This window comes from Larus michahellis, chromosome 22, assembly GCF_964199755.1.
Source record: "Larus michahellis chromosome 22, bLarMic1.1, whole genome shotgun sequence".
NCBI classification, from domain to species: Eukaryota; Metazoa; Chordata; class Aves; order Charadriiformes; family Laridae; genus Larus; species Larus michahellis.
The window spans coordinates 5179554-5202548 of NC_133917.1; the positions used below are offsets into that span (position 1 = coordinate 5179554).

The window sequence follows — 22995 nt, forward strand, 5'->3', positions numbered from 1 at the left end:
GCTCCAGCGAGCTCGCCGCCACCTGGAGCGGCTTCTGTGCCGCCCGCCTGCAGCGGCGGCAGCCCCGTCCCGCCCCGAGAGGCCACCAGCGGTCCGGTACCGGCTCCGACCGTGCTCCCAGAAGCGCCCGTCAGTCCTCCGAGAGTACATCTCTATGACCCCACGGTCCTCCAGGGTACAGGAAATGCCTCTCAGTCCTCCGGAAGTTCGTCTCTATGGCACTTCAGTGCCCCCAGGTGCCAGAACTGCTCGTCAGTCTCCTGGGAATCACCTGCCTCCAGCGCTCTGCCGAAGCTACAGAAAATGGCTAACAACGAACCATAAAAATACCTGAAGATTACAAAAAACCCCCAAAGCGACCACCGCGGAAATCTTCTCCACAACAACAAGCCGCCAGAACTTGAACACAAGTGGCGAGAGAACCACCAGAGGCGAGTGGGAACGCCCAAGAAGGGAAATAAACAGGGGCGTCGCTTCGCGCGCGGGGGCTGGCGGCAGGTGGGAAAAGGAGCTGCCGCTGCTGCGGCCGCCATTACGGCTGCTGGCGGGGGGGGGGGGTGCTGGCCCCGCCCCTTTCCCAGGGGATTGTGGGAAGAGCGCCGGGCGGGGACTCGGGGCCGGTGGGCGGGGACTCGGGGCCGGTGGGCGGGGACTCGGGGCCGGTGGGCGGGGACTCGGGGCCGGTGGGCGGGGACTCGGGGCCGGTGGGCGGGGACTCGGGGTATATAAGCCACGGCCTGGCGGAGGGAGCTCATTCTGCCGGGGGCTGCGGAGGGTTCGGGTCGCTGGGCGGGCGTGTTTTGGCATTTAGAAAAGCGGAGGTACGAGGTTTGGGGTAAGACCTTCAGGACCAGTTAGCGTCCGGCAGCCTGTAGAGTAGAAAGTCACCTTGGATGCTGCTCTCTCTTTTTTTTTTTTTTTTCAGGTCAGTAATTTTGTAATGAGTGTTCAGGGGTGCCCAGATAGTTTAATAGTACGCTTTTCATTATTTCAGGAGCACTGCATTTTCCTAGAATTCCTGATTTTATTGAAGATGGAACTGTGTTTCTTTTACCAGTTTTGCTGGTATATTATATAAGTTGCTGATATGATTTATCTTAATTGTCTAGATGATGAGATTATCTAGCAGGGGTTAGGGTGAGCATCTTGTATGCATCTGTATATGGCAGTTCAGCATTTCCCAAAAAAGCAGCAGGGACGTAAGGCGTAGTGTCGTTCAGGGCATGGGATGCCTCCTCACCTTTCCCTGTAGCCCACAGAGTACCGCGGTGTCCCTGGAGCTTTTGCAGCTTGTGGCAGGGCCCTTAAGGATTGTGTCAGGGCATCACTTATTTTATGGGTCTGTAGCAGGGCCCAGAGTCCGTGGGAAGACAGAAGACAGGCGGTGCCCACAAAATGCAGGGCACGACTTGGAAGAGCAGCTCCTGAGGAGCAGCCGACGCAGGGGCTTCAGGGTTGCAAATACGGAATGGGAGCTGTTGGGAAGAACTGGGGTTCCCTCCTTGACAGTTGCGGAGAACAGAAGGGGTTTCTAAAGTTCTGGGATGGGGGATGGCTAGGAAAGGGAGGCAGGTTCATCAGTCTTTGCATTTGGATTTGAGTGTCGATGAGGTCTGCTCTGTTCTAGTCTCTTGCATTTGAGGTGAACCGGGTAGTGTTCAGGAGGAGCACGGGACTGGTGATTCCGCACAGGCGCAATGGTGATTTTGTGTTTGTTGGTGTCAGGTCCCATAAATAATTGCTGCTGCAGCCTCTGACTCTGGAATCGGTGTGGCGCAGGTGAGTGGACTGTCACAGCACTTCTGAGGATGTGGGTGTTGTGGAAGAGATTGGCATCTACTGTTGTGAGGCACCCCCCCGCGGGATGAGCTGCACGGCTGGTCACCATCCTCCTCCTCGCTGGTTGGAGCTTACCACCCAGCTTTCGTGTGTGGGGTGGTGCAGCTGCGGTTTTCAGTGCCCGATATGAATTTAGAGTCTCTGGTTGGAGCTGGGGGTGGGGGAAGGATGAGCCGCAGCCGGGTCCCGAAGAGCATCCTTGGGCTGAGCTTGGCTTCCCTGCTCCAAAGGCACGGGACTGAGTTCAAGGCAACCGTGAAATGCAGCATATTTAAGGCTTCTGCTTCTTAAATTAAAAAAAAAAAAGGAAGTGTTTTTCTTTTTTTTTTTTTTTGGATTCTGGTTTCCTGAGCGTGACTGGAGATGGCCGGGGGGCTCGGGTGCTGCTCCCCCCGCTAGGTGAAGGACCAGAGCTGGTGGGGGTCCGCTGGGTTGCAGGGAACCATTGCCGGGTGCTTCGCTCGTGCTGTCAGGCACATACCGGAGGCTGGGTTTCTAATCAGCCGGTCCTGCCGAAAAACAAAGGTGGCACCAGCTCAGCGATGCCAGCGGGAGGAGGAGGAAAGGATGTGACTGAGGGGAAGCAGCTGAGAAGCATCATCATGGTGTGGGGGGGATGATGCCACCATGCCCTTGGGTGACTCCCAGGGTGGAGACGCATCTCCTCACCTGCGCCAGGTCCCACTCCTCGTTGGCCGGCACCCTCCCAGGCTTCCCCCGGTACTGGCAGTTGCCCAGTTCAGCCGAGCCTGAGCCTGCCTGCAGACAGAGCTCCTTCCCGATGTTGTGCCGCAGCTCCCGCTGGCTTGTGTACTCAAAATACTGGGGGGTGGGGGCAAGAGCAGAGAGCGGCTGTCAGGCTGCTGTGCCCCGAGAAAGCCACCCCCGGGGGAAAACCGGGAGTTCTGCAGGAGGGGGAACTGCTGGGGGTTGATGGGTGCCCACCTGGTTCCCCCCCATCCCGTGGCAGGGGTACATGATGAGCGGTTTTCCACCATGGTTGTTCTCACCAACGTCCAGGCAGCTCTTGGTGCCCTCGTTTTTTATCTGCAACAGGGGGAGAAATGAGCGTGGGGGTTAATTGGGCTCCAAGGGCCTGGGGTAGGGATCCGCCTTGCGTTTGGGCTTTGTGGGGCACTTAATTATCACTGTACAAACATAATCCCGGTACTAGGAGCTGTGTCCGGGTCCCCTTGTCCTCTTCAGGAGGCGAGGAACGCCCGTGCCAACGCCTCCGTCCCACTGAGTCAAAGGTGAGAGCTGCCGGGGACACAGTTTCAGGAAACGAAGGTGAATTAAAACCCGGCTGGGTGCCAGCACCCGGCCCTCGCTGCATCCAGCAGCTGCTTCCACCTCGCCCTGGCTGAGGAGGGTTGGACTTGGACCCCCAAAATGCAGCTCGGAGGAAAAGGGCTATTTTTATTTTTTTTGGCAGCTCCATCCTCAGGGATGGAGCCGGTGCTCCATGTCCTGCCCGTCTCCAGCTCGGTTTTTCAAGCACGCCCTGTGCACGCCAACGTCGGCATGGGGCTCCTGGAAGCTTTCAGCTTTTTCGCCCGATTTCACCCAGTGCCACGTCCCCACGGGTCCCCCACCCCGCAACTCGCCCCAAACCAGCTCTGCCGGATTCCAGCTCTTTCGCTGTCAGGCAGAGCCCCAACCGGCCCTGCCAGCTGGTGACAGACGTGGCTGCACCAAAACCCTCCTCCAGCACGAAGGTTTAAATGCAAAAACCCCAAACCCAGCCTTTTGGGGACTTCACTGCTGTGGCTATTTCTAGCCAAAGACTGAGCCCAGGCACCCCGGTCCTTACCGCTCCGTAAAAGGTTGGTGTCAGGTCAGGGACGAACATCTCCGGGTAGACGGTCTGGAGGTACCAGGTGAAGTTCTTGCAGTGGAGCCGCTCCCTCAGCTTGCGCCGGTCTGTAATGTCACCATACGTCTTCTATCGACAAAGTCACGTGAGAAAATTAAACTAACCTCCGAAGCCAGCAAGGAAAAAACAGAAAAACCCCTCCCAAGCCCTGGCTCAGAGCTGAGGGGTCCCTCTTGGCTTTGTCATCATCTGTCACCAGGACCCAGACCGGTGGTGGGGTCTTCCAAGACATTCCTGGTCCCTGGCAGGTACCCTCAGCCTCCGGCCGCTCACCGAGAGGGCTGGGACACTTTGGCATCAAGCTTTTGGTGTATAAAAAAAAAAAATAAATTTAAAAATTAAAAAAAAAAAATTACGTTTTTTCTACAAGAAAACATTATGGCCAAATAGAAAAAAAAGGGCTTTTTGGCTACATCTTTCCGCCTGCATCTGCTTTCCCACCTCCAGGCTGAGCCCACCTCCTCCCTCTGCTTGGGCTTTTGCTCCCAGCGGGATCAGCTCCGCCCGGGAGAGCCAGGAGCCCGCTGGCGTGGACAGTACCTCTCTGGCCATCTGCGCAGCTTGCTGGTTCCTCCGGTAGAAGATCTCCTTGTAGTCGTCCATCCAGACCTCAGCCAGGCGGACTTGGTTCCTGGAGATGACCTGGGTGCCCTTGGGGAAGGTGTGGGGGCTCTTGGAGCGGAAGACGTGACCCACCACGGAGCAAGGGATGATCTCGACTTGTCCCCCGCACTGCCAGACCTACAGGGAGGCAACGCCTGAGACATGGGGGGTCCAACCCCCCCCGTGCCCCCCAACAAAGAGCATCCCTGAAGACGCCCTTTGAAGAAGACCTAGCCTTACCCTGAAGGACATCTCCACGTTCTCACCCCCCCAGATCTCCATCTGATCATCGTAGGAGCCGATGTGCTCGAAGTAGGACCTGGAGATGGCAAAGAGGCCACCGGCGAAGGTCGGGGACCTACGGGGGAGGGAGAAAGGAGACAAAAGTAGGGTTAAAATAAAAATAGAAAAGCGGAAGTCGTGAGTTTTGGGGACATCGTGGCACTCACGGTGGGTGTGAGCTCTCGGCAGCTGTGTCCCCCCCATCTCCCTGCCCCATCCAGCTGTGTCCCAGGTGTGGTGGCTTTGGCAGAGGGGCCGAAGGGCGGCCAGGAGGGGACGAGGCGGCGGTGGCAGCATGACACCGAGGGGCCTCGCCACTGCTCTCGCCTCAAAGCAAAAGGGGGATATTGTTACCAAAAACCTGTCGCCGAAAAGAAGGGGGGGAGATTAGAGCGCAGCAGCCGGCGCCCCATTCACTCCTCTGGCTTCTCTAATCTTTTCCATCTGATCTTTAGAACAGGCTGGAACAGAAACTTGCTTTTATTCAGGAAAAATCAAAAATAAAAAAAAGGATACTCTGAGCTGCTGCGTTCCCGCCGAGCGGAGATGAGACGCTGCCAGGAGCCAAACCGGTGGCTCGTGGTAAAAGGGACCTTTATTGGGACGGGGACGTCTCCCGGGTGATCTCCGCACAAAGCCAGCCCGGCCGCCCGCCAGGGACGGGATGCGGACGGGGCCAGGCAGGGTGTCTGGTATCTCCCGGTGGGAGCACCCAGCTTATTGTGGGGCACCGACGGAGAAGTACAGGGGGAAAAAACATTCAGGGTTTCTCTGCAGGCAAAATAGGGGGTAAAATAGGGGGTTTGGTACAGTCCAATCCGCAGGTGACATCTTCTTGCTGCTGTGCCAGTGCTGGTGCCCACCCTGTGCCCAGGTAGGTGGGTATCCAGGAGTGAGAAGATGCAAGACAGCGATTAAATCCTTAATAAAAGACTTTGCACGAGCAGAGAGATGGCTGGAGGTGACTCAAAGGTGGTTTTGCGAGAGGTTTGTGTTCACCAAACCCCAGTGGGGGTTTCTCCTCTCTGACCGGGGCTGGGCATCCTCTCCTGGGTACAAACCACCCGAGATCCCTCAAGCCAAGCTCCACTGGGAAGGGACAACATCACCCACCCGGAGGCACCAAAACAAACAGGAAAAAAACCAATTTGTTGGAAAAAGGAGCAAAAATAACTGGAGTGAGGGGCAGTTTCTTGGCACAGGGCACCCAGCTCTTTGCCACCCCTGGCAGTCCCTCCAGAAGCACGCTCAGCCCGTTTGTTTTGCAGCCTTTGGGTCTGGACACAGCGTTCCCAGGGCTCATCCAGCCTTTGTTCCCATCACACCAGTTTCGAAGGGGATATAAATCGATGGCTTACTTGATGGGGAAGGTTTCATCCTTTCTCTGCTGCCTCTCCTGGGGCGGGACGATCTCCCAGCCAAAAGTCAGGCTCCAGTCGAAGTTGCCCCGGCTGTGCTGTTTGCCGTTCTGGATGGGCTTGGAGAACTCGAAGGTGTTGAGATCGATGGTGGCAATGTCAGGGCTTACGACGGCCGTGGGCTCTTCGGCAATGCGGGATAAGAGGGGCTCCAGCCAGCCGTGGAAACACTCGCCTGGGACATCGGGGAGGGTTTGGCCGTTGAACGGGGACGACTTCACCCCCCTCACCAGCTCCCTGGGGACCCTGGGAGGTGGTGGGTACTCACAGTGGGCATCCAGGAAGGTGAGGACCTCCCCGCTGGCCACGCTGGCCCCCAGCAGCCGTGCTGTGATCAGCCCTTTCCGCTCCTTCTGCCGCACGACGCGCACGATCTGGAGCTGCTCCACGTAACGATCCAGCTCATCCTTCAGGTAGTCTGGGGAGGGGGGGAAAGAGGAACTGGCTCCGTCAGAGGGGGGAGATGACGGTCCCTGCGCCCCACCAGCCCACCCTGCTGCCCCCATCCCACCCCATTCCATCACCTGCTGCTCACACCCCGCACCCGGGTTCAGATCCGGGGACACGCAGAGTCTCCTTTCCCCAAAATCCAAAAATAGTTTTGGCTGAAGAAAGTGGGTTTTGCAAAGGAGCCGGTCTAATCCCCCACCAAAGAGGGATTAGAGCAACAATGGGGCGAGAAAGTCTCATGCCCTGTGGCTAAAGCATCACCAGGACCGGGCTGCCACCGCGGGAAGAGAGAGCAGACAAGGTGTCACCCTGGGAAATGGGGATTTCTCTCCTTCCTCGGCAGATGCAGCCAAGCCAAAAGCTGGGAATGGCCCAGCGAGAGCTGGGATGTCCAGAGACCCGTCCTGAGGAGGGACCCTACGTCTCACCAGCATCTCACCTGTGTCCCCACCACAGCGGGAGCCAAGCTCACGGGTGATAACGCCCTGCACCGCCCCGCGGTCTCTGCTCCTTGGGAGCCCGTGCAGACACCGTGGGCGGAAAGGGAGTGTTTATCTCTGGGGCGAGGACAAAGTCCGCTCCCCTCCAGCGCCCCGATGCTGAACCACATCGTTAACTTGCTCTGGGTGTAGCTAATGAGGATTGCAGCCTGGCAGGCACACCGGCCGGCAGATGAGGCATTTGCAGGATGCTGGAGGAGTGCCCGGTTTTTCTCCAGGGCTGGGTTAACGGCAGCGCTGGAGAAGGGAAAATCCCCAAGGGCGCTCTGGGGTGTATGCGAAGCAACGTGGAAGAGTTGTTGGATGCATCCCGGGAGAGCTGGCATGAGCCGCTTCTCCTCCGAGTGGTTCGGAACCGCTGCTCCCAGGAATGGAAAGACGCTTGGCGTCTCCCCGCATCCCTCCGGCTCCCGCATCCCTGCCACAGGTCCTGCATTCCACCACAGCTCCCACATCCCTGCCACGGCTCCCACCCACCGTCGGTGCTGGCGTCGTCCACCAAGATGATCTCCTTGAGCAGGAGGGCCGGGGAGGCGTGCAGGACGCTGTACACCGTCCGCAGCAGCGTGGACCAAGCTTCGTTATGAAAGACGATGACGACGCTGGTGGTGGGCAGGGGGGGGCACCGCTTGAATTTCTGGTCGATGCACCTCCAAGAGAGAAAAGCAGCGGTCTAAGCAAGACAGGGACGGGGGCCACGGCAGAAACACCCCTCGTGCCCCTCAAACCCCACGGCAGCAGGGCGGCTCCTGGCCCCGGCGGCTCTCAGCTCGTCACCGCTTTGATTTCAATGGATTTCTACCTCTCCCCCCGTCGCCAGTCGAGTGAATCCCATTCCTGCCGCCCGCCTGGCCCCCATGTCCCCCCCATTGTCACCGCTACACCTGCTAAGCACGGATAATCGCCTGCCGGCGGGGGGGCAGGGGGGCCGCTTTGCATGCCAGGGCTGAGTTTCTACCTCCTATTCAAGCCTTTTTTTTCCCCAGCCCAAAATCCCCAGCCCACCCCCCCCCGAGCAGACAGGGGTCGGGGGGGGGCATGCTTTAATCTGGCAGCCCATGGCTGGCGGGCAGGCGAGGAAATCTCTCCAGTTTATGCTGCTTTTCTCGCTCCCCCCCCGGCCCCGACCCCAGCGGGATCTGAGGCTGTTCCACTCGGCTAAGAAAAGAAAAAGTCCGATTACTGGAGCCGGCTGAAATAAAAGAGGGAGAGGAGGGAAAGGGGGGGGGAAGATGCCGGAGCCACCCAGCTGTGAGCAGGTACACAGAGACACAAAGAGCCGCCGCTGGCTTTTGCCCATTGCTGTTAAAAACCAACCCCAAGAGGACAAAAATTATGGAAAAAATAATAATAAATATAGGTATTTTTTCAGCCCTCGCTCTGTTTGATCCTCTGCCACGCTCGGTGACATCCCGCTCCTGATCTGCTTTTATGTCCCCTTAAACTTGCCCCCTCCCGGGAGCCAATGGACCCCCACGGCTCCGGGGGAGGGCTCTTACTCCGGCGGGCGGCTGTCGGGTCCCAGCGCTCGCTGGAGGGAGATGCGGTCGCTGGCGAAGGCGTTGAAGCAATGCTTCTCGTAACCTCGCTCCTTCTCCTTCGTCTCCTCTGGCGTCCAGTGATCCTTTTTGAAGGCTTTGCCATCGGCTCCGGGGCTGGCGGGGTCTTGGGGGGGTCTCTCCATCAGCGGCCGAAGCTCTGCAGCCGTGTAGACGCCGGGGGGGCAGGAGCGGGCGCTGGGCAGAGGTTCCTCCTGCCGAACCGGAGCCCCGATCTGCAGCTTCGGCATCGAGTCTCGGATGTTGTTGACGGCCCCCAGCATCAGGTCCAGGACTTGGTCCTTCCCCTGGACGATGTTTTTCAGCCAGGGCTCCTCGCTCGGGTCCTTGTTCCCCACATCCTTCTGCAGGATGAAGAGGAAGATGACGAAGACGGCGCCTGCCAAAGCCACCTTCAAGGGGCTGTAACGTCTCCGGAAGAGCCTCATTTTATTTTTTCGTGTGGTTTCCGGAGGGTCCTCCCTGCGGCGACGGGTGTTTCAGGGCCGTGGGGTCTCAGGGTGCTTCATGATGCTCTGGCTCCGCTCTGCTAGCTGGGGGAGAAGGAGAAACACCCGCAGGTTAATTCACAGACTGGATGCACTTTGGGTGCATCCCCTTGATGTTACTATTAATTATATATTAATACAAAGTTCATTCCCTGCTACGCAGCAGGTGAGACCCCTGCAATCCCCTCCAGCCCGCAAACCCACACTGAAAATAAAACATCAGGAAAAAAAAAGTGAGGTTTGAAAGTTGCCGTGAGATGTCCTGGATCTGGCCATCACGAGCGTGGGACGTCCCCAGCAGTTCCTCCTGCGACCGAGCCGGCTGCGGCATCCCCCCCCCCCCCGCCACTTCCCCACGCACGCCGGGACCACCAGAACGAAGCTAAAATTTGCCGAAATATTTGTGGCTGCATGGAAAAAAGCCTTTCCCTGGGTATTTTCCCTGCCTGCAGCGTCGCTGGGAAGGAAACAAGACCCCATGGGGCTGCGGTTTTGGCTGAAGATTCGGTGTGCGGTGCCCTGCCTGGCGCGGTGGCCACCGAGAGCTCAGCCCTGGCTACAAAGTCTCCGCTGCGACCCGGCGAAAGCACCGTGACCGGCTGAGCTTTCCCACCACCAGCAAACCTCCCGTGGCTGCTCTTTGTGAGCCGCTGCCGCCGGAGCATGGAGAAGCTCCGCGGGAGCCATTCACTGGCATCTCCTCCTCCTCCTCCTCCGCTTCGGGGTCCCCCCCTCCTCCTTTATTTCTTTTTTTGTTTTTTTCTTTTTTCCCTTTTCTTTTTATCGCCTTGGAAATGGTGCGGCCCCAGAGCGGAGCAGGGCACCTGCCAGCAACTTCAAGGGCGAGGGAGCTTCGGCTGGTGAAGGAGGAAGGACGAGGCGGTCCCCAGGGTCACCGCCTTCAGCGCTGTGGGGATCAAAGCCGTGGCCGGACCACGCTTCACTGCCAAGGGCGACCGTTCCCGAGTCACGGCAGGACCGAGCGGCACCAGCTCCACGGGGAAGGGCAGGGGGAAAAAAAGCAGAATTAAGGAAAAAAAAAAAAATCCACCTCAATTTCTGCTTGTATCTGAGCAAAGATGCTCCCACTTGCGCTGCTGAGACCTGCTGCTTTCATTGCACGGTGCAAGCCGCTGTCGTGCAAGGAGTCAAGCGGTGAAGAGCAGTCCCTTTTTGGGGAGGAAAACCCTGTTTCCACTATCTCTACATCTCCCTGAGAGTCTTCTTCCTGCCACATCGCTGTGACTAACGCAACCACGTAACGAAGCACGCTCGTTAGCTGTGCGATGCTATAAACCCCAGGGCGGCACTTGGGCAAGGGTTCGTGCACAACAGCGCATGCCAGCTCCCGAGGGGGCTCCAACCCCAACCTCCCCCCCCAGGCCCTTCCCAAAAAACCCCCCAAAACCAAAATACCGCCCCCCCCCGCCCCCAAATACTCTAATAAGTGCAGGGGTGGATTTTGCAACGAGCTCCTTGTACTCTCTGCCCCCAGTCCAGGGGCCGATGCTCCTCCAGCCCATCCAGCCCATCCCAAAAATCCCATGTGGGGATGGCGCTCACCCTCCTCCCGGGAAAACCAGCCCCAAAATTACCCGGGGGAGCCCGTAGGGTTCAAAAAAGGGGAAAAAGGGGGTTTTGGTGGGAATTTGGTGGCGTCTGGAGCATTCTCTGCGGCGCGGGAGGAAGGAATTGCGGGAAGAGGGGGAAATCGAGAAAGAGTTCCCCAGCAGACGGGGCAAAAAAAAGGGGGAAAATCAGTCAAATCAAATAAAATCAAATCAATGCTGACATGACGCTGGGAGCAAACAGAGTGGCTGCCATCAACGTGGCCACGCGCTCCACGTGGCAGCGAGCCCGTGGCCACCACCGCGACGTCAGAAGCCGTCGGGATTGCAGAAAGCCAAGGGCGGGAAGCAGGGGGCAATCCTGGACACCCCCCCAACCCCACCACCGGCAGTGAGCGGGGCAAAGCTGGGTCCGGTACCGGTGGTGCCAGGAAACAGTTGGTGCTGCTGGTGGGATTCAGCTCCTCGCGCCGGAGGATCGCGGCATGGCGCTGGTTTTAGGAACCGGTGATGCTGGGGGGTGCGAGGGGAAGGTGGGGGGGTCCCGTGGGGTTCCCACCATCGAGGTGCTGGACTCTCCCCGGTTGGGATGAGTCTTCAGGGTCCCGGACCTGCTCCCGGTGATGGGGGGCCGGGACCCCCGGAGACGGGCTGGGGGGCAGCTCTGCCCCGCCGGGGGTGGGAGCTGGGATGCCCCGTGGGGGTGGGAGGGGGCCGGATCCTGCTCTCCGCGGTGCATGGAGCCATGCAGCCCCGTGGGGGGGTCCAGCTCGGGCCCCCCTTCCCCGGGGGGCTCCATCCCGGGACCCCAGACCCTTCCAGAGGGCTCCACACCGGACACTCTGGCCCCTTCCCTGGGGGAGCTCCGCACCGGGACCCCCCAGCTCCCCTTTCCCACGGGAGGGGGGTTGTTCCACACCGGGACCGCCCGGACCCGCTTGCCCGGGGCGGGAACTCCGCACTGGGACCCCCCGGACCCTTTGCCCCGGGGGGGATGCTCCGCACCGGGACCCCCCAGCTCCGCCTTCCCACGGGGCGGGGGCTCCGCACCGGGAACCCCAGGACCAGACCCCCTTCCCCCGGGGTAGGGGAGGAAGCTCCGCACCGGCACCCCCCGCCTCTTTCCCGGAGGGGGCTCCGCACCGGCACCTGCACCCTCAAACCGGGCTCCGCACCGGGGTCGCCCGGCTTCCCCTACCCTTGAGGCGGAGGCTCCGGACCAGCCCCTTTCCCCAGTGCGCACGGGCACGCCCGGTGCACGGGGACGGGACCGGGACCGGGACCGGGACCGGGACCGGGACCGGGACCGGGACCGGGACCCCCTTCACTCCCCCTACCCCGTCCCCGTCCCCGCTCACCCGGTTCAGCGGCGGCGGCGGCGCGCGCGGGCCGCAGGTGCGGTCTCGGCGGGGCGGGGCGGGGCGGAGCGGGCGCGCGCGGGCGGGGCGGGGCCACCGCTGCCACCTGCCGCCGCCCCGGGGTACAGGTGCACGAGGTGGGGGGGGGCGGTGTCGCGGCGCGGTCCTAGCGCCGACCCCCGGCCGAGCCACGCCGCGGTCCTAGCGCCGCCCGACGGACCCGCGACGGCCTCACGGCGGGGGGCGACGGCGGCCTGAGAGCGGGGTACCGACGGGGACGGGGGTCTGTGGGGGCCGTGGGCACGGGGGGTGCCGTGAGTGGGAGCGGCCCATAGGCCTGACACCTGGGGCGCAGGGGGTGCCGGGGTCATAGGGGCCTGGCACTGGGGGTGCTGCGAGCCACAGGGGCCTATAGAAGCCACAAGGGCCACAGGGGCCTGGCACTGGGGGTGCCGGGAGCGACAGGGGCCTATAGAAGCCACAAGGGCCACAGGGGCTGGCACTTGGGGTGCCGGGAGCCACAGGGGCCTATAGAAGCCACAAGGGCCACAGGGGCCTGGCACTGGGGGTGCCGGGAGCCACAGGGGCCTATAGAAGCCACAAGGGCCACAGGGGCCTGGCACTTGGGGTGCCGGGAGCCACAGGGGCCTATAGAAGCCACAAGGGCCACAGGGGCCTGGCACTGGGGGTGCCGGGAGCCACGGGGGCCTATAGAAGCCACAAGGGCCACAGGGGCCTGGCACTGGGGGTGCCGGGAGCCACAGGGGCCTATAGAAGCCACAAGGGCCACAGGGGCCTGGCACTGGGGGTGCCGGGAGCCACAGGGGCCTATAGAGGCCATAGGGGCCTGCCCCCAGGTGTGCTGGGGGTCAGTAAAGGCCTGGCAGTAGGGGTGCTGCTGGGAGGTATAGGTCCTGTACTGCCCATGGCATGGTGCCCTTCCTACCCAGCCTGCCCCTCAGTTCGTGCCACGTTTGTTGTTATTATTCTTATATAGTAATTATTCCGCAGGCGCTGCGGAGCCTCCTGAGCTTCCTGGCTCTGGGGCAGGGGTTCACCGTGGATGGGAGTTTATTTACCATCGTTTATACCAAGATGCAATCATAATTTTTGTGAGCACACCGGTTCCTATAAATAGACTGTCAACATGGGAACTTGCTAATTATTCCCATCCCTCTGTGTCATCCCTTATTAGCCACGATCTTCCCATTGACCTGCTGATTGCACCAGCTGCTGCTCTCCACCGGTGCCCTGAGCCCAAGCTTGGGGACAGGGCCATGACACCCCCGGTGTGTGATGCAGCGGCAGCCCCAAAGGATGAGCCCCCCCCTCCCAGCACCCCGTTTCCTGCCTCCTCAAGGCCCGTCCTTAACACTAGATGGTGGTATCTTCATGAAGCTTCTGCCTGAGGATCAGCAGCTGCTAGGCACCGTACAAAAACTCCCTGGAAAAGCCAGGTGAGATATTGGTGGTGTGAAAGAGCCGCCCAAAGCCGCTTCAGGGACTATGTGACAGCTACAAGCCCTTCGGCAGGGGATTCCTGCGCTTGCAAGGAAGGGCATGAGCAGTCCCCAAGCCTCCTGTGCACCCCAGGAGAGGCTGTGGTTGAGACACGTAGGAGGGTGATGGGGAAAACCCCAGCGGCTTCTCCGGGATCGCGGAGGGATGAGCCCTGGGCAGGTTTTAATCACCCAGCTGAGGATTTAGCCTTGTCTCCTGTGCTGTACAGAGGATTTGGGGGATTTGACCTGCGGCAGAGTGAGTATTAATTTGGATTATTGGGATATTAGCTTGAATATTAGCTCCCTTACAGGGGATAAGTGAGGCAGGACTCCAGGGCACTGCAGACGCACAAATACCCAGCAGCCTCCACGTTACAGCACTAACGAGTCACTAGAGAAAGGTGGGGGGAAACTGAGTCACTGAAAAGGCACCTGCCTCACCGGGTGCGATGCAGAGAAGAGCCAACACTCACCCGCCATGAGGCCACCCTTGGCCTTCATAATCATCTCCTGTGCTTTTCAGTGCTAAATTTAAACCCTGGGTTTGCGCAGCGGCTGCCTGTAATTCACTGCCGCTTTGTTTCCTGCCTCGCCGTCATGCAGAAGTTTCGCTCTTAGCACACAAACTGCAGGGGAAATTCCCTACCCCCAAGTTTGCTGCTGCTGAACTTTTTCTCAGCTGCAACTCGCTGAGCCCGATGTCGCACCGTGGCTGCCCAGCCGGGGGAAGGAGGGCCCCCCGCCAGAGTAAGTGGCTTCTGTGGAAGATGGAGCTTTTTTGGCTTCACAGGGTCCACGCCGGGCCCTGTCGCGGGGGATGGGGTGGGGATGGGCTTTTCACCGCGTCAAGCCAGCCCTGTTCCCTGGCACTGAGGGAGAACGCGGCTGAAAGCAGGTCCTGCCCCTCTGAGTTGCTCGGTGAACCCTGAGCATCCGATTTCCCCAGGATTTTTGTGTTCTGGGATTGCTTCCTTTAATTGCAATTTGTGAAAGGCTTTTCAAGTTATGCAGGAGATTAAAAATCGCCTGGTGCACCGTCCACCTAGTGTCACAAAAGTAATTTGGGGGAAATGAAGAAGCCGTTAACTACTGAAAAAACCAGCGGGGATCGTACAAAATCGATACAGGCTTGCTTGGGTATGACAGCTCCAAATCACACTCTTCTTAATAATTAATTGGCATAGCTATATATAACTCTCAGACAAAATATATCCTCTTAACCTTTAATTTGATATGTTAGCTCTGGAGTTAGCTGCTTTGGAGGGTGCAAAATGTTTATCCTTGGCTTTTAAGAAAAATTTTAAGAATTTTTCAACCAAACAGCTGAAAACATGATGCAGTCACAGTGGTGTGAGAAGCACAGAAATACCTGCACTGGAAGTGAACCTTACCATTTTGTCTGCAGTTTTCCTTGCGCCGGGTGCGTTTCCTTCGGGCCGGTCGGGATTTCTGCCTTTTCGCCCCTACTGGGGAATCCACATCGCCCCGGGCGTCAGAGGAGGCCCCATCAAACCCATCAGCCAAGCCCCTAATTACAGAGCCGGAGCTTAAATTTGCAGCGCTGAGCGGTAGCGAACCTGGAAAATATGACAGGAAGCAAAGCTGATTTGCATATTTATGCTAATCGGGATCGCACGAATCTTTCAAATTAAAATGTACTTTGCAGATGGCTTGCAGATTTGTATCGAGCTTTGGTTTTATTTATTATCTTTCAGACTGGTAATAATTGGTGCAATATGGTAAAACTGGAAAGTCTAATCCACAATACAGCTGTTAAAGCAAGGAGAAATGTGCTGAACACAATGCAGAGAGCTTTTTCTTTGTAGTAACAATATTTGGTTAACGCATACTGTGTGGGCATGAGCTACATTTTAATTTGCAGGGTGTTTTGGAGAGCAGAAGGGGCAGCTCGGGGCTGAGCATCTTGAGAAAAGGGAATTGTGCCCCCATGCTTGGGCGTGGTTGCTTGTTAGGATTTGTTGTTGGGAGTTTGCTCTCATGCCACTGCACAAAAAATTAGACCCCTTGGTGCTAAGTGAATGGGAAATGCAACTTTTTCCAGGTAGATTTTTCAATAAATGGGACTTTTTGGTCGGTTGGAGCTGAGCTCGTGGCAGCTGCGGGCTGAGGGGTGGAAAAGCCCAACTTGACTGTTCAGTTAACCCCTGACTTGGACAGAATCACTTCCCTTTTCAGTTTTTTTCTGTGTAAATTGTAAGAGAAGTGGGAGTGCTTCTTTCTTTGCAGTCCCATGGTCATGAGCACGTGGGATCTCAAGGGATCCTGCAGCACCACTGAGCCCAGTCCTCCCCATCCCACCAGCTCGGGGTAACCTCGCCGCCTTTGGGTAACACACAGCTGGTCATTTCCTCTTGCTTTTCTCCTGATCAGGCACGATGGAGATGGAAGAAATATTCCTCCAGCTCTGTGAGGAGGTCGCCAGACTGCAGGATTTGTGCACCAAGCAGGGCCAGCTCCTCCAGAAGCTGACGGCCAGGAAGGGACCCGTCCTCGGTAAGATGCAGGGCCGGGCAGAGTGCATTGAAACTGCAGATCCAGGCTGACAAATGTAATTTGAACCTTTGTCCTGATGCTGGCAAGGAGTTTGCTGGGGAAAGTGGGGCTTATGTGAAGCCGGTTGAAGACAGAAGTGTGCTCTGCAACCCGTGCTGGCTGGCGTGGCTTTTTGGCTTCGCCGTCTCCATCAAATGTGGAGTAATGTGTGCGTGTGTCTGCTTAGAGTCATGTTAAAACCGCCGCAGGTGTGCTGCTGCTTATTCACACCCCTTGCCCCTGGGGAGAGGGGGAAGGAGCGTGGGGCAGATGGTACCCTTTGCCTCGAGCAGTTTTGGGAAGCAGGGGTGGCAGTGCAGCCTCCAAAGCCTGGAAACCACCTGGGGAAATGTTCTCGCCCTCCCCAGCGAGAAATCTCCCTCCTGGTCCCCTAGCTGTGGTCCATGCACTCGTCTGTCCCCCACAAGCAGTCACATCACTCCCGCAGGGTGTTTTCTGTGGTCAGGAGGGATTGGCTTGGGCAAACGACTGCCATGTGCTGCAAAACCAGCTGCCGGGCCGGCCATCATGCTCCCCACCCCTGCACTCGCCTCCTTTCCCTACAGCTCCGCCGTCTGTGTGTCCTTCCCGGGGCTTGTGCGCAAATAAATGTCTCCAAAGAGGACGCAAACCAAAGCCGTTACTGGAATCAGCCCAGCTTTTGGGGATGTGGTGATGTCTCAACATCTCCTAAGGTAGCTAACACTCCTCTGACTCTCAGCCCTCTCTGGCTGTCCTCACATGCCTTTTCTTCGCTGGTCCAGCCTCCTCGTATTTAGTCGAGCGATGGGGACAGGCGAGCTTTGCCAGCAAGGAGGTAGCGCCCAGTTGTTTCGCAAGCGCAAGAGGAAAGTGAGGCAATGGGAAGGGAAAACACAAACGCTGTTAAGCCCCAGGAATGACTGCTCTGGCTTGCTTTCTTTCAAAGATATCCCTGTGTCGCTGCCGATCCAGTGCACGGAGGATATGGTCACAGAGGAAGGCGAAAGGCCACCGGACAGCCACCAGAAATGCTCTGAGGCCCCAGTATCTGCCACCTCCAACCTGGAGGGCTCTGCTCATCCCCTGGTGCAGCCGCACGCTGCTGGCATGTTGCCCGGCTTCGATGGCAAGTACTCACCAAGCGCCGTGAATGGCAGCGTCTTTGGCGTTGGAACTGGAGGAGCAGCTCTTGCTCTAGCTTTTGGCAGCAACAAGGCGGAGAGGAGCGAGAGGGTGGATATAAACATGTGGCTGAAAACCTGTAGGATGCTTCCACCTGTGAAAGCCCCCAAAGAAGAAGTGAGAGCTTGCTGCAGGCCGCAGGAGTTTGCGGCACCAAACCCAGTTGTCGGGGACTCCTTCCTGACTCTTCTGGACCTCTATGAAGCCCCAGAAGCCCTTCAGAGGGAAGATGATCCCAGGGAAAGCGTTCTGCCTGCTGAGGCTAACGTCCCGGTAGAGATCCGAGGACCCATGAAGGTAAATTGTGAGGCTTGACGGGGAGTTTTGTCTGTGACTTTTGCGTGCTCTTCCTGGCGTAATGGCACGTGTCAGACTTCAGCATCCCCTCCATCAGCCCTGCTGTAGCACTTGGGAAGCTGTGGCAGAGTGGAGGTTTAGAGTTACGTCCTGAAAAGGTCTCTAGGCACCCGATTCTCCGGTTCCCAGGGGAATTAGGTAAATAAAAGCCCCTGGGATCTGGCTGCCAAGCAGCACCTGAGGCATTTTGGAGAAGTCCCTCCCGTGATCCTTTCTGAGGCAATGAGGAACCCTTGAAGCAGCCGATCCAGTCTCGGGGGGAAGAACTGTATCGACCTCCTTTGGATCTGCAAATTGAATGAGCTCTTAAATATTTCCTTTATTCTCTTTGATTTGTGTGCCCTGAAAAGGATGATTTCTAAAGACATCCTAAACTCTGTCCTCCTAGTAGGCCTTCACAATGTGTGTTACGGGTGGGACACCAACGCTGAACTTACCAGCGAGGGTTCCTGTAATGCCAAGCCCATTTCCTTTCATTTCTTCTTCCAAATGAGGCCCTTAAAAATTATTTCACGACTGCCGTGTCTACATAGTCATGGGGAAAGCTATTGATTTTCATCCTGGGCTATATTTAGAAGCTAGTTTCTTTTTAAGAAGAAAGAGAAGAAAGAAAGTGGAAGCGGTGCCTGTCTGGTAAAGCCCTAATGTGCCTTATCAGCACTTAAATGATAATGGCACAAAAAGGAAATTACAAATGCACGCCAGTTTGCTTCTTACAAAAGCACTTTTCTCATGTTCTGGCTTGGATAGTGATTGTAGCTGCTGAGGGATAAGCGATGGGGGATGCTCAGGTGCCATACGGATCCTCTGGTGGATGTTGGTGAGGATGGAGCGAGGAGGGACTCCAGCCCTTAGCCCAGCCTTTCTGTGGGCACAAAAATGCGGTGTCTGCTTTTGGAGGCTGCGCTTCAGCGTGGCAGATGACAGGATGGAGGCTGGACACAGCTGGGGGCGTGAAAAGAGGCTGCTTCTGCCGTTCCCACTGACCGCTTTTCCCCTTCACTCCTCGCAGATGTCCTGGACGCCGGGCTGGATGCTGGAGGACGGTACGCTCGGGCAAGGCGCCGTCCTCGCCTCCGAGGATGCTCAGGCTTGTGACATTTGCCAGGAGATTTTCCCATTGAACGCTGTGGGCCAAGCAGACTATTTAAAGCACGTCTTAGCCCATATGAAGTAGGGCTTGTCTTCATGGTCGGAAATCTGCATATTTGCACCTCAACCAACGTGATGGGCCACCTGAGCTGACCTCTGGACCTTCACGAGATCCTGCCGCTGGCTTTGAGCAGGGCCAGCTCAGGTGGCAGTCCTCTTCCCTGTAATCCAGCGTGCTCCCAAACTCGGTCCCTGATGCACTGCTTGAGGGGCCAGCTGAAGGCCCTGGGTGTGTTTTGGCTTTTTGAGCTTCGTGGATATCAAAGCAGCTTCTGTCCTGGGGTCTGGGCTTGTGTGGGGCTGAGCAGGGGAGCTGTAACTCAACAGGAAATGGAACTTTATCAAAATTCACCTTTAACTGAGTAGAAAAGAATTTTCCACAAATAGACAGGGATGTTTGAAAAGTCACATTGGCGTTTTCCAAGAGCATGGAAGGTTGGGTGGGAGAATCGTGAGGTTTTCACGGTCAGTAAACCTGAATTGGCCTTTTGAGAGAGGCTCAATGGCGCGATGACGGGGACTGGATCACACCTTCCGTGTGTGTCCCAGAGGGGCATAACCGAGAGCTCTTCTCACTGCTATTAAAACCTCATCAGCTCCAATTTATGGAATTGAATTGATCCCTCTCCAGGTGGGAGGAGGCTTATCAGCACCCATCGGCACGGGGTCGTCTCTCCTGGCTCAGGTCCCGCTGTGTTTGGAGAGCAGCAGAGCAGAATGGGGCTCCTGCAGCGCGGGGAGGTGACTGACACGGGTGTTATTGTCCCCAGTTTCTATGAGGTCTCTTGGGGAAAACGTCTTTTGAACGACCGGCTCTGGGAGGCGGTGGGAGGGACGGGGGCATGCGGAGGGTGCAGCTTCTGGTCCCAGAGCTGGGTGAACCTCGCCGGGCTGTGGTTTGCCCTCAAGTAAGGTTTTAATCTCGTCCTGAACAACAGGAGCAAGTAATTGCCTGCGAGGGTGCCATCCACGCAACTAGAATTAAGATTATATTAGTTCGCCATCAGCACCGGTAGTTTGACCGTTACGTAGCACTCTCCGCCAGTGGCTGCCTGTGTGTTTTGCAAAGGAATTCACCTGCAGAGGTGGGGAAACTGAGGCACGCAGCATGGATTAGTTCCAAATCCTCAAATAGGCCTTTTTATTTCTTTGGAGAAACCTCATCTCAGGCCTTTGTGTTTTTCGAGTTGCTTCTGAAATGGATTTGGCATCCCATCTTTGAGGCAACTTGCATTGAAACCAACAGCCAGATTCTCCTCTGCTTCCATGGATCGGGGCTAATTGCGATCTCCGGCATCTCATCTTCAGCAGCGCAGATAATAGTCATGACTCAAGTCTCTTCCCAGAAATGGAGCCGTGTTTATGAATTTGCTGGGACTGTGGCGGAGCTGATGACAAACATCTGTGCGTCCCCAGGATCTCGTCCTTTCAGACAAGGCGGGGACCGATGTGGACGGGGCAGGCTCCAGGCTGGCAGCGCCGGGCTCCCTGCTTCGCTGGGGCTTCGTGTGGGGAGAAGCCATTTCTCCAAGGACTTTTCCGAGACAAATCCTACGGCTTCTTTCTTTAGAGCCACAGCTTTGAGTTTGGTTCCTCTGTTCACGTGGATATCGGAGCTGTTTTCTGCCCAGGGCAGAATCAGGACCTTTATTTCACTGAAAGTCGAAGGGGGTTTTATCAACGTCACGGTGCAACTTTCGCACTACCATCTCCTGCTCCAGGTTTCCTCCTGTGGTTTCCTCAAATCAGTTAGCTGGTGGGATGATTTTGGAGTGTTTTGTGCTTTTCTATTGGGCCTGGAAGAAAATATAATTTCCCAGTGTGCCGAGTTCCTGGAAACGCCAGATCTGAAAGCGAACTGGAGCAAGGAGAGACATAAATTTTGGCATAAAATTGTAACAGCCACTCAGAATTTGCCGGAAGGAAGAAAACCAGCCCGGTTCTTTTTGCTTTGAGAGCGTGGCCGGTAAATTTAATTTAAAAATCGCAAGCACAGATGGCTTTTCTCAAGAGTCAAAGCAACCGTGGCGCAGCGCTGGTTTCCATGAGCGGCTGCGGCACCGTATTGCCCAAAACGATGTGAAAAATCCCACCGGGTGTGTTTGGGGGTCACCCCTGCCGAAATCTGGGCCCGATGCTCCATCCCTGGTGACTGGGGACAGTCGAGCACCTGAAGTGCAACAAACTTCGCTTTGCAGCTTGGCCTTTCCCAACGCGCTTCTTTATATTTTTAGTTGTCGCGTTGTACGGTGTAATTAGTCACCCCCTTCCCAGCCAGATGGTCCACAATGACACAGGAGCTGCTTTTTTTAATCCAGCACTTTCCACTGGCGTGAAGGCGCCTCTGCTTCCTAAATAACCTTAAATACAGGGTGCTTCTCTTAGCTGCGGAGAGTGGGTGGGATGTTATTGTTTTTGCCCAGGTTCGGCTCCCGGGTGGGTGTCATTTCGGAAAAGGCAGGAGCTGGGCGAGGGCAGTTTCCCGTAAGGAGACATTGGAAAATCAAGACTGGATTAAACCTGCTTCAATTCTTGCTGCGGGGCGTATGCGTCGGGCAAGCACGGGAGCGTGTGCATCCTCCCTTGGCTCTTGTTTTCAAACCAAGGCTTGAAAAAGCTGGAACAGGCAATAACGCTCCTAGAGAGCCCCAAGCCAGCAAAATTAACAGCTGAAAACCAGATTTGGGTGGAAAATGTTCAGTTGTTGAGTTTTCTAATTAAGGACCCTGGATATGGGGAGGGAGAAGGGGCTGCCCAGGTGCTGGGGGGAGTCCTGAGACTGAGTGCCCTGAGCTGGTGTCCTGAGAGCGTGCACACACGCGTGCACACGTGCAAGCACACCCCGAACAGGTGTGAACACCCCAAACTCCGACAGCAGACTCTTTCGGGGCCACGTTTTCAGAGGAGCCAAAAGAAACGGGGCAGGAAGGGGAAATTTAATCCCTCCGATGGGAGAGTGATGAAAAATTTACATTTTCTGCAGCAAGAACAATATTTCTCAAAGGAAAAACTCCCTCTGACTACCATGGTTGTCCCCAATGTCTTGATCGTTCTGGGAATTGTCATCGGAAATAAGGGAAAGGGGGATCATCTCCCCCGCACCTGCAGCAGGAACCCATCTGTGCCACCAGCGAGGATGGGAAATGGCTAATGGCTCTGTTAATTAATAACTGAGCTCTATTTTCATCTCCCATTACTGGAAGAGAAATGTTTCTTGATCCCGTTGCATTCGGACATGAGCTCAAGGAGGCTAAAACTGGAAGATGGAGCAAAGAACGTACATTTTCCAGCAATTCATTGATTTTTCAAGTATTGTCACTAAAAGGGTTTTAGCTGACAGCAATATCTTGGGCGGGTGGTTTTTGGGGCGGGGGGGATTTTATGTTTCATTTAAGATTTTTGCCAAAGGCCTTTCTTGGGGAAAAACAGGCAACTGGGGCTAGTGGGGAGGGCTGTGGGGGCGATGGCTGCAGCGGGGCCAGCCTGGCGGCCGGTTCCCCACGTGAAAGATTGAAGGGGGGTTTTGAGCCCAGTTTCTCTTGAAAATATTCAATAGTTTTGGGCCTGTAAAGGAAATAAAACTGTAGCGGCTGAGTCCGTCTGGAGCCCTCAGTCGCTTGGGGCACAGCAGCGTTTCAAGGGTGAAATGCCTCTTGGAGGGGGAAATACCCATTTCCCCCCCGCCCTGTTTCTGCCACTTTCCCGCTGGAGCAGCGGGGTCTTTGGGGGAGCAAAGAGCTGGGTTTGCCCCGGGCTGGAGTCGGGGGCTGGGGGGGAGCAGGGCTGGCTGCATCGGGGGGGTGGGTTGGGTGGGAGCGTGCTGGGGGAGGCCAGGAGGGGAGCTGGGGGGGATGCTGTAGGGGGATTAGGGGGACATGCTGGAGGGGAGCTGGGGAGTGCTGCCGGGGGGTGCTGCTGGAGGTGTTCTGGAGGGGGTGCTGGAGGGGATCAAGGGGTGCTCCTGGAGGGGGGCAAGTGGGGGTGATGCTCAAGTGGGATCAGAGAGGTGATGCTGGAGAGGGATTGGGGGGCGACGCTGGAGGAGAGGGTTTTTGGGGGGAGTGCTGGAGGGGGCTGGGGGGGGCGGATGATTCTGGAGGTGGCCACTAAGATATTGGTGGGGATTGAGGCGGGGGGATAATTCCCGAGGGGGGCCGCTAAAATGCTGGAGGTGATGGGGGGGTGGGTGATGCTGGAGGGGCCCGGGAGGATGATGCTGCAGGCAGCCGGGGGGAGGATGCTGGCGGGGGCCCGGGGGGGGGGAGCTGCCGAAGCGGGGCCGCCGTTCCCCGTCCGGGCGCTGCCCCGCAGCCCCCCCGACCCCCC

General features: G+C 57.2%; 2 protein-coding genes and 1 long non-coding RNA gene across 4 annotated transcripts; 2 read left to right on the forward strand and 1 right to left on the reverse strand.

Annotated features, from left to right (window-relative positions):
* Positions 1 to 224: 224 nt before the first annotated feature.
* On the forward strand, positions 225 to 8339 carry LOC141733977 (uncharacterized). Its single transcript, XR_012584422.1, has 3 exons — positions 225 to 431; positions 1726 to 1779; positions 4163 to 8339. It is a non-coding gene; the product is annotated as an uncharacterized LOC141733977 (long non-coding RNA).
* GALNT6 (polypeptide N-acetylgalactosaminyltransferase 6) lies at positions 2235 to 14961 on the reverse strand. Its single transcript, XM_074565083.1, has 11 exons — positions 14835 to 14961; positions 8468 to 9060; positions 7446 to 7618; positions 6287 to 6436; positions 5959 to 6193; positions 4559 to 4676; positions 4256 to 4456; positions 3653 to 3784; positions 2785 to 2886; positions 2509 to 2661; positions 2235 to 2348 (listed from the first exon to the last, which is right to left on the reverse strand). The coding sequence occupies exons 2-11, from the start codon at positions 8953 to 8955 to the stop codon at positions 2235 to 2237; spliced, it is 1866 nt and encodes a 621-aa protein (XP_074421184.1). The 5' UTR covers positions 8956 to 9060; positions 14835 to 14961.
* LOC141733976 (uncharacterized) lies at positions 12016 to 21642 on the forward strand. 2 transcript variants are annotated; one of them, XM_074565085.1, is made up of 4 exons: positions 12016 to 12206; positions 15835 to 15957; positions 16925 to 17457; positions 18530 to 21642. In XM_074565085.1, exons 2-4 carry the CDS (start codon positions 15840 to 15842, stop codon positions 18692 to 18694), a joined length of 816 nt encoding a protein of 271 aa, XP_074421186.1. In that variant the 5' UTR covers positions 12016 to 12206; positions 15835 to 15839; the 3' UTR covers positions 18695 to 21642. The 2 variants fall into 2 exon arrangements, with proteins under 2 accessions (XP_074421186.1, XP_074421185.1); XM_074565084.1 differs by lacking the exon at positions 12016 to 12206 and adding an exon at positions 13996 to 14190 and having other exon boundaries at positions 18530 to 19475.
* Positions 21643 to 22995: the final 1353 nt, after the last annotated feature.

Excerpts from the sequence above, each read along its gene's own strand:
- GALNT6 (XM_074565083.1), bottom strand. The coding sequence starts at position 8,955 with ATGAGGCTCTTCCGGAGACGTTACAGCCCCTTGAAGGTGGCTTTGGCA. Across the intron at positions 6,437-7,445 it reads GGACGACGCCAGCACCGACG|ACTACCTGAAGGATGAGCTG; the intron begins GTGGGTGGGAGC and ends CCCCCTCCCCAG. Across the intron at positions 3,785-4,255 it reads CTGCGCAGATGGCCAGAGAG|AAGACGTATGGTGACATTAC; the intron begins GTACTGTCCACG and ends CTTTGTCGATAG.
- LOC141733976 (XM_074565084.1), top strand. The coding sequence starts at position 14,142 with ATGTCGCACCGTGGCTGCCCAGCCGGGGGAAGGAGGGCCCCCCGCCAG. Across the intron at positions 14,191-15,834 it reads AAGGAGGGCCCCCCGCCAGA|GCACGATGGAGATGGAAGAA; the intron begins GTAAGTGGCTTC and ends TCTCCTGATCAG. Across the intron at positions 15,958-16,924 it reads CAGGAAGGGACCCGTCCTCG|ATATCCCTGTGTCGCTGCCG; the intron begins GTAAGATGCAGG and ends TTTCTTTCAAAG.